The sequence below is a fragment of the Vanessa tameamea genome, chromosome 7 (assembly GCF_037043105.1).
Source record: "Vanessa tameamea isolate UH-Manoa-2023 chromosome 7, ilVanTame1 primary haplotype, whole genome shotgun sequence".
NCBI lineage: Eukaryota > Metazoa > Arthropoda > Insecta > Lepidoptera > Nymphalidae > Vanessa > Vanessa tameamea.
In genome coordinates, this window is record NC_087315.1 from 9,969,333 (window position 1) to 9,983,083 (window position 13,751).

Genomic DNA, 13,751 nt, shown 5'->3' on the forward strand with positions numbered 1-13,751 from the left:
TTAGTTTTAAAATACATTTCACGTGGAACTAAATCTCAACACAAAATCTTACTTTCCTTCAAGAATTTTCTCATTCGCATGACATTGGCAAAATAATTTGCAACTGGCACAAACTAAAAGCAAAATAAAGAATAAATAGAAACGGACCGGCTATAGTTGTACCTCTGTTATTTGTAATATACAACTTTTATAGGCAACGTTAACGTCGCGTTTGTCAATAACCGGCGGTAGTGAGTAGTTACTGTTTGTTAAAATTTCATATACTGCTGGATAATAATTAAATTAGCGAGTCCATTCATCACATAGTATAAAACAAAGTCCCTTACCGCTGTCTGTCTCTATATATGCTTAGATCTCTAAAATTAAACAACGGATTTTGATGCGGTTTTTTTTAATAGATAGATTGATTCAAGGGGAAGGTTTATAAGTGTTATAAATGCACAATATAGTAGAGAACACTGATAATTTTAAAGGTTTTTGAAGTGGTGTCGTAAATAAATACATTTTTTGCGCTTACATTGCAAACGCTGGCTGAACCAACCTACGAATTAGATCAAAATAATGTATAACAGTATTGTACACCTTAAAAAGGTCTTCAAAAACGTCGATGGTATATGTCTATCTCTTAGAGATAGCCGACAACAACCATTTTTGTCCTTTACTTTTTACGATAAATAATGGCTTATTTTCGAAGCAATTTTAAGCAATATAGCATTAATCCTGATCCAATTAACTACCTTAAATACTTTGTGAATTTATTATACATCAATATGATCCCTTTACAGTATGTAATTTAAATGAATATTTTCGAAGATATTACAGATTTAAAACGTAGGGACATAGCGGTTTGTATTGGCTAATGACTAAAAAACTGTGAACGTTGTAAGACATTCTGTAGTATATTTAGTATCAGAATTGCACCCCTGCGAAGCCGGGCGGGTCGTTAAACAATTATAAACAATTATAATATTAAGCGTAGAGTAAAATCAAAGTAAAATGTTATTTAGTGATTGTAGTTCCAGTAGGGAAATATTCTACGTAATATATGTATGTATAATGAATATCAGCGATTAAGTATTATTTATTCCACTGATTTCGACGTGCAAACAAATGTAGGACGTTCAAATGGTTTCATATAAAATATTTTTACCGATTTAATATTCATTTACATCATTTTTATTTGTTTATTTTATATGTAATTTGACTTGAAATTCTTTCCATAACTATTCCCAAACAGAGTTCTAAGTTTTGACAAAGAACAACCTTGCTCGGAAAATGTTGAACAACTAACCCAATGTATAATCTTATGCCATCAAAATCACTACATAAGTATTATAAAATAAAGTCCTCAGTATAAAAGAAAGTAAACTTATCTCAAGAAATACCAAACGGTTTTTATACGGTTTTCAATAATGGACAGAGTGATCCATGTGGAAAGTTTAAGTGTTGTTACATAATTCATCAAGATTTTGTGTAAATTGTCTGAAATACGATGATGATTGTTGAAGCTGTCAGGAAAATATACCAAACTATAGATAAGTGTATTATAGACGTTTTATATAGACTCTTTTTTACACCGTGCGAAACCGGGTCTGGTGGCTAGACGGAGATAAAACGAATAATACAATCATTTTCATTGCCAAGCTTCTATAGTAATTTAATACAGATATCAAAAATTTGCATGCTTCACAATATATTTATCTATAACAGTAGATAACATACATAGATATCAAGTCATATTTTATTAAATACATAGTTTGAATTTTCAAACAAATGTTTATATATAATAATCGGACAATGATAATTAAGACTGAAATGAACTTCAAATTCCCTAATATCTTTATAAAATGATGTAAATCTTACAAGGTTTTTATATATTTTCTGTATCGCAAAATTACAAAAGTATTGTGCTAGAAAATACCTAATGTTATTAATAAGAAACTTTTTTAACATAATCTGTCGGCTATTCAGCAAATATTAAAAATATAATTAGGTCATTCTACTTCGCAAATTGACTTTCAGCCATGATAACATTACACGCCCAAATTCCCCTGAATAAATTTAATATTAATTTATTCTCTTTGGTAAGGTAGTCAATAATAGTATATGAAGGTATTGTTAAAAACAAACAATTTAATAAGTATATAACCTATTAATTTAACAATAAAAGGAAAGTACTAAAAATATTTTCGTGCACACAAGATCAAAACAAGAAACTTCATACGAGTACAATTGCTAAGATTGAAGTGAATATACAAAGAAAACCTTTATAGTAAAGTAACTTTTTAGTTAGGAGCTATTAAACTATATGTATGTATATTAAAGGAACATTGAATTATCAGATATGCTACAATATATGCTTGCATTGCATCAACATTGTGTAAAAATACTACAATACACATATCTACTTACTAAATAATTAGCATACAATAACGGATATTAGAAAATACTTATATCACACTTCGTCAGTTTGAAAATGATACTTGTCAATTTATAAAAAGACTTGTGTTTCTATATTTTAAATCTCCATATTACAGGGCCAGTTTGCCTGTGCGTACCGCACGCCTGCTGCAACGCTCGCGCACACAGACGCCGTCCGACGCCGGGATCAGCGACGACAGCACGTCGCCCGCGGCCGCGCCCGCGCCGTCCTCGCTGCTGCAAGATGTCGTTGACATCAAGACACTGCTCTTACAACTTAAACGGGTACTACAGGAGGTATGCTAGCATGGCGCATTTCGATAGATATCATTATCCGTCATTTGTTCGTCTTTCGTATATTAGCGTTGCTTAAAATCTTTTTTATTTTTGTAACAATAGACTGTTTTTTGCATCAGCAAGTCTTGCTAACTTTTACCTCGCTTATGATTTTGCCTTAATTATTCTAGTAAGTGATGTAACATTAGTTTTATTTATGTTTGATCATTAGAGCTATAATTCTCATTATATACATATATTTTTTAATTATTCTGTATTTAAGATGTTATTAGCGATATTCATACGCATTGACTTAATTTGAGCGAAATACAGCTATCTCTGGCGAACAAAATTGTTGCGAGTGCAAGCAGCGTAAACAGTTTTTGTTAATTTAGAAATCTCACCTCGGGTTTAATTTCTTTTGTAAGAAAAGGCAATCATTGTTCCTAAATTTTAATTCATATGCTAGGCTTAATATAAAGTAATATATTTACTATTAATTAATTAATTAATTTAGATAACAAGTATTAACATTAACATTAAATAAAGTATCGTTCTTAGATAAGCATCAACAGCTGTTTTAAGCCGAACGTAACATTATTCGTATATTTTATTATATTCTGTCGTAACGTAAATGAAGAAATTATTCTAAAGCTCATAAGCAATAACCGTTCTTAATGTTATTGTAGCATGCATTGTCTTCTAATCAAGTGGAACTGTATTATTAGTAACGTTTCTTAACAATACAGTTAGTACTAGAGATAGCTTTGAGACCTGCGGTATCATGTGATGGGAAAATACGAAGTCTCATGTCTAATAGACGGGTTTGCTAATGTGATAATTACGTAATTGAAACTATTATACATAGTCCGAACGAAACTGGCCTTTGAAAGTTTGAACATAGTTGTAACAATAATGGATAAAATACGTTAGGAAACTTACAACGTACGATACGTTATGAAAATAACAAATTTTCTAATGTAATAATTTCGTAAATTACATTTAAAATAGTTCGTGTTCGAGTCATTGTCAAATATATTATTAAATTGGTTTTAATGTTAAAGCTAAACGGACAAAATTAGAACGATTTCTGACTTAACTTTTTATTTATTTCTACATAGTATTGACCATGACTACGAATAAAACACAGAAAAAGATTTGAAGATAAAAACGACTTTTAATTTAATGAAGGAATTCTCCAATAATTTGAAAAAAGAATTCACCAATTTGTTGTTACAAACGTATCAAAAAAATATCTGAACGTCGCATAGTATTGTCTCGATCTTTAGAAATCTGTAGAAAGATCATGTAGGCTAGATTCATACGTTTTGATCAATATTCAAACTATGTTAAACTCGTAAAAAAGTAAATATTTATATCGAGTACCTTTTCATACGTTTGTAAAATAAACAGCTAAAGTTTTTATACATAAACCCTAAGTAGACGTCTTTGTAATAATACCATGCGCAAAGCGAATGTTAAAAGCTTGTTCGGTTTGCTTGACGATTCCGGTAAGCACTCGAAACGAAAACAACAAACTATAAACAGTTGTATACAATATATTATGTGCCATTACTTATTCGGAAAGACTTGTATTAAAAAAAAAACATTAAAAACAATGGCGTGTGAACCCAGCCTAAGGAACTCGAACTGGCGATTCATTTAAGTTATTTTCTACATTTGTCACACGGTATGTATGTTTGTGTATACGGTATGGTCTGTTGATTGCCCGAACGTCAAAACATTGGAATCGACTGTTTCGTTTACAAGTAGATCATTAGCACGACTGTTTTTGACAATTAAGTACTCAATTATAGTTCTTAGTTTAAACGTAAATAATATTCATGGTTCATCATAAACGCTTTTGATGTTGTTTTTTTTTAATAAAACCTACTTGAAAATACATTTTTATTTTGAATGTTTCCAGTTTAATTGATTTTACGAAATAACCAATTATTTATTTATTCTTTAACAAATGTCATGTATAATTTGCCTTTTACTTGCACTTTAACTAAACAGCTGACTACGAAGGCTGTTTGGTTGCCTGTTTAGCACATTTTCTTTTGTTGTAAATGTTTTATGTTTTCGTTGCATTGCCTTGATTGCCGATCACATCGCAGCCCGGGGAGGAGCATCATTCGATGAGTGTAAGTAATATATCGAACATCTGTAGCCTGTTTCAACCACACGAGAAGTAAAGATATCTTTGCTCGACAACTTGATTCAATGATATTCATTATGGATTGTTTTCAGAATTTAGGAAGTTAAATATGATGAGTTAAATTAAATATGATACATTTAGTTGAGTGAAATTGTGTTGTTTTAATAACTGTTTGTAAGGTTTGTTTGTCTTTACCACTTTTACGATTGGAATGGGATATACAAGGTTATGATATCAGAGAGTTTTCCGCAAAAACGAGTAAACAAATAAAATATCTGTGTTATGTCCTATCTGAAATACCCTACTCTCCTCTAAAAGTAGTCCTCGAATAGCGCAGTGAGTATAGCTTTGTTCCGCAAATTCCACTTAAACACGCACTCCTTCTTTGTTTTAGTCTCGCATATATGTATGTGTGACTGGGGACATTTATACTTTATTCATATACTTCGACATAAGTAACCCACCTCATAAGTTTTACAAGATTATGGGCACTGGCTGGCTTCTTACTCTGTGAAGGTATGAGTATATCGGATTTCGTGAGTGGGTCACGAGAATATTATATACGATTACCTACATATAGTGACTAACTTTCTTAACACAATTTTATTAATTCGAAATTTGAAATAAACATAACTAACTATAAACGCATAAAAATATATTTCCAGAATCCATTGATGATTGATTGAGAATTGCTATGATGATTTCATTTTTTAACTCGTCATGTAAATTATTTTCTAAATTGATAAATAAAAAGTATACATGCTCTTTAATACGCCAACTTGTTATACAGAATTAATGGCAAGCCACTTTACTAATAAGTCGATCTATTTGCGTGTAATCGACCTTAATAACCGCATTTAGAGATCCTACTCGCGCAAGTTTCCACGCATGGCAATTGAAAACGCAAACATTATCATGTTTCTAATTAAATAAAAAATATCATGGTTACTTTCACGATTGGTATCGCTGTTTCTAATTTGTTTGCTCATCTAGATAATATATAAAATTTAAATTAACTTTTACGCACGAATCAGCGATTTAATTCCAAATAAATCCAAATTTATCTGATGCATTCTCACGATTATGTTATGTTTTCCTTAATTCGCGACGTACCTGTATCTGTGACCTTGGGTTATTTAAATATTCTATGCAGTTTGAAATTTCAATTTCGATTCAATGTATTTTTTAATTTGTTTTCCATTTCTGTTTAATAATGGATCGACGTCTTGATACTATTTCCTAAATACTACCATTTTAAATATCACTCTTTCATAATTAATTTAGTTATAATTGGCCATTACAGAGTGAAACTCTCGACCCGTTGCTAGCGGCGTGCGCGGAGAGCCCCGCGCGCGGCAACGGGCGCCGCCCCCCCGCGTCGCCGCTGCACCCCGACGCCTGCGCCGAAATGCGCCGACAGATAGTCTACTTGCAGGTTAGTATAATTATATAACAACACTGTTGACCCACTCGGCTTCGCACGGGTAGAATTTGGTTAATAAATAAAATAATATGTTATATATATTGGTACATAGCACTCAGGAATAACCAACCTACCAGTTGTAGTTTTACAACTTTGTAATAAAAGTTTATATATATATTTTCCTTTTTTGAACTCAGTTTTATAAAGAAAGTGAACAGGAAACAAGAATGGCGAAGTTTCGCCAAAACTATTATTAGCGATCGAATATATTATTGTTTTTCGATGATATTGCTAGATATCAACTTTTTTTTTTTAATCTTGTTAGTTTGTTTTATTTGACAGAACGTGTAGCTAAGGCATTGATGTCACCAGAACTTTGATTGTGATGCTGCCTGGCAATATAAAAAAAACATACATCACATTAAAATAACATATAAAACATATAAAATTATAAATAAAATATAACAACGACACGGAATGTCTGGGGAGATACATTGATAATAATATTAAAAAAACAACAAAAAGCCATTGTTGTCAGCGTATCATAAGAAATCAAAATATTTTAAAGATGTTCACTAAATTATGACTAAAGATTGGCTCAAATTGAAATAAAAATTATAAATAAAACTAAGTTAGGTAAAGAATATGTTGATTTGAAAACTCTTTGTGAATTCTTGTTTTTCAAACTTTAACAGTACCTAACTCACTTCATACTTATAATTATATTTATGAGCTGTGTAGCTTATATTAAAGTGTTATAATAATTAAAATGAATATTTCTAATTTACAATATATTTTTTAATCACCGGACATTCACAATACTAAACATATTAGACGCTTAAAAATTTTTTTCGAGTAAGTTCAATTTCAAGGATTAATTAGGGCGAGGCAATTTGCCGTCAATCAACTTTAATCGAGCTCCACGCCCCATACATAAACGATGTCTATTTTGTAAATTTATACAACATTTTAAATAAGTTATATTAAAGAGTTAATTTTAGTTCTTGTTATGTTTAAAATTATCAACAATTACTCACCTATTGGCAGTGAAATAAAAAAAAAAATAACGATTTTGAAATGAGAATTTGAAAACACGGTAAGACGAGCTAATAGTATCTGTTAATATCAACGTAACAGACAACATCCTAATGTCGACCTACAATTTACTAAACAAAAAAAAAATCCGTTGCGAGCTTATCTGTGGCCTTAATATACATTTAATTAGATTAAGACAAAAACTATCCAGTACATGGTTTTAAAAAGGCTTGCTTCGATCTAGATATTTAATTAGTTTTAATTAATGAACCAGCAATTATGGAGCAACTTTTTCGCCGACCATTTTTCTCAAATAATCAAGTCTCCACAGACTGGTCGTGTATCTTACACCAAGAGCATTTCTTCATTTTCAAGTAGCATCACAATCAAAGTTTTAGTTTTAGGATTACTGATGCATATGAAAATAATATTGAACTACAATCGTGTAGATGTTACGAGTACATGTATTTTTTCTGCTGGTATTATTTCGTAACATAATTGGAATGTGTCTACAAGTAGATATGTCTTCTGGGGCCGCCGTACAACCGATTGTTTTTATGTTCCCCATCCATCAAACTTTTAATTGCAAATCATAATACACAAAATTGTAATGCTGTATTCAATTGTCTCATAGGGTCAATTAGAGGAACGCGATCGTCTGGTGCGGGTGTTGCAGCAGCAGATGTTGCGCATGGCAGAAAGCCACGAGCCGCGTGCTGACGATACCTGCAATGTTGCCACGCAGACTGACAGGGTAATGGCTATTTCTAGTTTACTTCGAAATAAATTGATCTTGTGACATTCTTACCTGCTAGACCATACACTATAGCTTAAATATTCTTTTAAATTGTTGCAATGCCTTCTACTCATTGAGACATTGAGAATTTTTTGCTGTTTTATAGAATTTATTTAAAATTTAAATTTATACAAGTATTTATGTAAGTCAAACCAGTAGAATGTGCAATGTCTTAACAAACCTTATGTACAAAATAATGTTTTCAGATTTCGAGTTGTATATTTTTTTTATTCGAAATTTAGATGGAAGGCTATAGTTGAAGTTGGAAAACTCAGATATGTATATTTTATTCAGCATATATTTAAATAAAACATAATTTCGTTTCAGTTGCGGCCAGCAATCGGCACCACGCTAACGAGTTCTGAAAATTCCGGATTAGTGAGGTAACATAATTATCTTCACAATTATCACATATTTGAAGTACTAGATTCTCTATGTCCTCCACAAATTGATAATGGTATCTATGAATGCCTTATGAATTAATATTTTAGTAAATGTTTTGTTTTACACGTCCACCATTAGTGTTTTGTTTTGTTGTTTTAGGTTATACGCCGCTTCGATACATTCACTCAAATCTCTGTTACAATTGTTGCATACATCATTTACCATCTTTTACGTTACATATCTCCCGACTTATAATAGCATATCGCAATATAAGAGGCAATGCAATTCACGGGTTCTGAAGTATATCGTGTCGTTTCTAATATGAGAACATCACAGTGGACCATTGCTTTCAGTAATTATATGAACAAAAAAATGATCTTTTCACCGACATCTATGTGTAGAATAACGCTTACATTGTCGCCATATTTCACGGGTATTTTTTTTTAATAATCAATTTTGAATTTGAATATTTTATTAAACTTACATTTTATTTTTAAATCCAATCACATATCCAACCTCTTTTAAGTATTTTCTTTCATGTTTTACATCATAACTCCATGTTACATTGCGTCTTTGTTCTAAATTGTATTCATGTTGTCCCCTCGTTCATTTTTATAATCACGCTGTTCTAATTTCCTCACATGCTGCTTTTAATTCGATAAACTCGAAATTATTGGATATTATCGGACCAGTTTCCACTTGGGTGGTACGAGGGTTCGTCCGTCGGATCAGGTAGCGTGGATCGACTGCTTGCTCGCTCTCTGCCTCTTGTGCTCTGTCAATGTGCTCTGCTTGTTGCATCTCTTGTATCAAAGAACTGAAGAAATGATTACCGAAAAAGACATTGATGAATATTGTTACAGATATCTTAACTGACTATATACTAACCTTAACACACATAAACAATGACATCGTGTAATCAAAATCAAACGAAATCTTTAATTCTTTACACACATGTTTAAATAGTATAGAATATAACAATAGTTTATTTGTAAACACACCACAATACGAAATAGATAAAAATAAAAACAATACAAACCAAAATGTATAAAATATAATTAATAATAAAAAAGGGAAAAACATGAGCAAAAATAATAAAAAATTATGTAAGTGTATATACATAAATATGCAATAGCAGGTCAGACATCCAAACGGTACAAATATTCTCTGCTAATTTTTTTTTACATGGATTGAATGAAATTATAATTTTATCATTCCTAAAGCTATAAATACATATATAATATGATATTAAATACGTTTAATTAAGGATAATGTGAAACCGGCCTTTTAAAAAATACACTTTATATAAAATTTTGCATTTTAAATAATTATTATGTCTTATATACATGTACAAATATATATATATTTTTAAATGTTATACAATATATCTATTTATATAGCGCACAATAAGACACAAACAAATTTTCATTAACCACATAATAAACACTCATGATATTTTGGAAACGACTTTTTTTGATTTGTTAGTAGTTGTGTGACTGTGTTTTTGTTGTTATTGACATTGAATCTAATCCGTAACCTACCTTGATTATGAACATTGTCTCTGTGTTACACGCTGCCACAACAGAACCTAAAGGTGAGCTGTCAAATTGACATAATAACTCTCGCAGCTTAGATTATTTATATATATCTAGATAGTATCGCACTACAACAGAAGTAAAACAAACGGACCAACTTTATTAAGTTGGTGTGCGTGACAGCTCCGCTTGAACTTGTCTAAAGTCATACTACTTTACTAGTGTGCGTTACTTAGGGGCCAACGGTTCTCTACTATTTTCTTCAACGCGTTCTTAGCTTTGACGGTCTATCTAGGCATATAAATAATCAAACGCTTGAAGTTTACTGGAACGGAAGCTTGATCAGCTTGCGAGTCCGTTTGTCTGTGAATTTTTAGTATTCACAATTAGCGTCACTTGAAATATAAAGACATTGACCTCATAATACGTTTTTGTATAGATTTTACGAAGTATGTAAATAATCAGAGTTATGTTTTTTTAAAGCAATTAAAGATTTTGTGTATATAATTGTTTTCTATGTGCCTTATTACTAAAAGCTATGTGTCTTAATACAAACATTTTGTATGCACAGTTGGAATGAACAAGCTAGTGGAAGGAAGCTGCCGTCGTACAGTGATGCACAAAAGACAAAGAGGCCTGTCACCAACGGGACCGTGAAATGTCAGTGCGGTGCGAGGAAAGTGAACGGACTCAACAATGACGACAACAGACTGACAGACAAAAGAACGGACTCGGTTCAGCTTAAGTCAAATAGTCGAGTGGGATCTAAATACCTTCAAGCCTTGGCGACTAACACCGAAAACAGGAGGTACATCAAGAGGGACTCGTCTGTCGGCGAGAAATCGGAACGAAGAAGCCTGTATTCGTCTCGATCTCGGTCCATAGAGAACTTTCACAATCAGCACTATCTATCGACTGAGCCATTGCTAGCCAAGGCGGCTGTGATCGAAGAAACTACCATTAAACACCACACATCATATGGTGACTTATACAATGGGAGGATAAGTAGCAAGGAAAGCGTCAACGGCAACAGACACAGTCCCAGTCTGAATGGTCAGTCGACAGATACAGATTACAGCTCAGATGGGGGGTATAAATCTCTTCCTTCCTCCATTAACTACAACGGATGTTCCCCAAAAAAGATCAGCGGAATACCTCGGAGGTCTATCGAACAGAAATATGTTTCCCCGAAGCAAATTAGAGCGAGTGCGATTTAAGGAAAGGCTTTGTAACTTTAATGGATCCGGAGATCGACGGGAGCTATTGCAGAGCAATGTATCATTCCAATTAAGGTGATTTATAAATGTGATGTTTGATGTTAACTCGCGTGAGATTCTCAAGTTTCCGACATGATGATCTTGAGCCTGAGAGCAGTTCTCGTCATTGTGCCATCTTTTCTCGTCGCAATCAAGGCTTGTTCGCATTTATAATCCTCGCGAGGCTTAAATTAAGATTTTCATTTAAATGCCAAATTATAATCGACATGTATGAAATTAATCTTATTCAATGTGAATATTATACTTTTTCCGATCTTTGACATGAAATGCGACAAATGTTACGTTTCTTAGCCGATTGCTTTGCGCAATTTATTTTATACATACTATTTGACCCCTGCTGTACATTACAGTTAGTTTAAACTCGAACCGGGAGCTATTTTGTAGATTATCATTTACAAGAATTGTATACAAGCGATGAAATGTTATCTTTAGATTTTCTATTGTAGACAAACTAGTAGTTAACGCTGTAATATGTGATAAGAGTGGCTGTAAGAACTTCACCTTTGGTTTATATCATACCTCCTATTATGTACGAGATATATATCATTTTATATATAAATTGTCGAATATTTCTTCAATTAGATTCGTTTTTATGTAATGTGAAATAGGCAGGAATAGTCAGGTATCATATGGGTACAAATATACACGCTTGGAATGCATTTTTACATCCCCGATGTCATTTTAAAAGCATTTGTCTAATCGATTTTAATGTTAAATGTATTTAAGTGTTTCGAATATAGAAATGTGTAATCTTCCATAAAATGTAATATTATATCGTTTAGTTAACTAACCAAAGCTTAATACGAATGACATGGGTAGTTCTTCTTCCATGACAACATACGTGAAAATTCTATCGTAAATGTAATTAAATGATAATAACATTTCTTTGACTTCGTTGCCGATTTAAATAACGGAAGTGAATTGTTTCACGAGGGACTATGAGTAATATTAATATCCTCGAATCGACTTTAAATTAAAACTATTTATAATGTATTAAAAATATTTCACAAAGCTGCCAGAACGTGTACCGAAAAGCTGATTATTTTAATCAATAACACTTATGCTCATCGTCCAGTGTATGTACTTTATATTTAAAATCAATAAAATTTTAATGCATCATATAAGCGTTAAGAAAATATCGATAGCGAAATATATAGCATTGCTTTCACGTTCTTAGCATCGAGTGGACGATCGGTAATATTTGAGTTCTGGTCAGTCGCGACCCAGTGAAATGTAAAACAAAACATCCTATACTTGATACCTAGTGTTATCGTATTGTAACGTCATGCATACGCATACAATTTGTGTACTTATGGCTACTTACGTCTGTTTATTACGTTATTTTATTATATTGCGCTCCTATTACTTAGTTATATAAGTCAAAGCCCACTAGCTTTAGTAAAGAATATATTACTATTAATTTAAAAATCAAAATTGTTTCAATAAATAAACTTTAATTTTAATTTTGTTTTATTTATATCGCAGCAACTAATATTTATTTATATAATATAGATTTTATTTATTATCTTATGACTTAAATTTAAAATTCGAATCAGACTGACTACTGAATTATTTTACTTGAATGTAAGTTTATTATTGTTTCTTTGATACGTTCTTCATTACAGTGTAAAGGGGAATTAAAAACAAAATCATTAGATCGCATAGACCGTAATTCCATCTTCAGTCTAGTAGCTAGGCTATAAAGCTGCAGATCACGAGTCTCAAATTCCGCATCAGTGGGGCCGAAAAGGAATTATTGGGTTTTATTTACAAACTCTTCCGATGTATTCTCACGATTCTCTGCGATCTTGTCAGATTTACGAATATGCTTGTGCACTTAAGTATCTCCTGCGTAGTTGGTTACATTGAGAATGGGTGCTGTGGCCGGACTCGGTCAGAGGGAAGTCACATATTACGTAATAATGAACGTCTAACTCTTCAATTTGATTATTTTTGCGAGATATTATCCTACCTATAATATTATAAATTTGGAAGTGAGTTTAATTATTGGTTTGTTTGTGATATAACGTCGTTACTAATTTTAATGAATTAAGCATACACGTTGTCAGGAGTAAAAAAAGGACGCCCATGCCTCACATGCAGGCGTAGCCGCAGGCGGAAGTAAGTATGTTATAAAAAATTGGAATGATCTTTTCTTTGACATAAAAAATTAAAAAAAACCAGTTGTTATAGAAATCAACGCTTGATTATTTATCAATCGATTAGCAACAATGCACATCCCTATTTAGAATGGGATAGCTTTCTGATAAAGTGTTATTATCTGTGAACTTTTGACATTCAATATTTATTTTCCTTTGTCACTATTAATGTGTCATCTATCTGTACTAAAATAAATAAAGTACCAGAGTCGTGTCCGTTTATAAAATGTACATGTAATTTTTTTATTTGTGTTTGTCGGTAACGAGACTTTAATACAAACATT

General features: G+C 31.9%; 1 protein-coding gene across 7 annotated transcripts in view; it reads left to right on the forward strand.

Annotated features, from left to right (window-relative positions):
* The window catches only part of LOC113401133 (uncharacterized protein), an 84,305-nt gene extending 71,534 nt beyond the window's left edge, over positions 1–12,771 (forward strand). For 4 of the 7 annotated variants that reach the window (XM_026640881.2, XM_026640883.2, XM_026640884.2 and 1 more), the window contains exons 17-22: positions 2,538–2,718; positions 4,818–4,844; positions 6,162–6,293; positions 7,951–8,070; positions 8,440–8,495; positions 10,603–12,771. In XM_026640881.2, coding sequence (XP_026496666.2) covers positions 2,538–2,718; positions 4,818–4,844; positions 6,162–6,293; positions 7,951–8,070; positions 8,440–8,495; positions 10,603–11,248 — 1,162 coding nt within the window. In that variant the 3' untranslated portion in view covers positions 11,249–12,771. Of the gene's footprint in view, positions 1–2,537; positions 2,719–4,817; positions 4,845–6,161; positions 6,294–7,950; positions 8,071–8,439; positions 8,496–8,655; positions 9,029–9,188; positions 9,229–10,602 lie in introns of those variants that run through there. The other 3 variants (XM_026640889.2, XM_026640887.2, XM_026640885.2) reach the window with 3 other exon arrangements.
* The last annotated feature ends 980 nt before the right edge of the window (positions 12,772–13,751 follow it).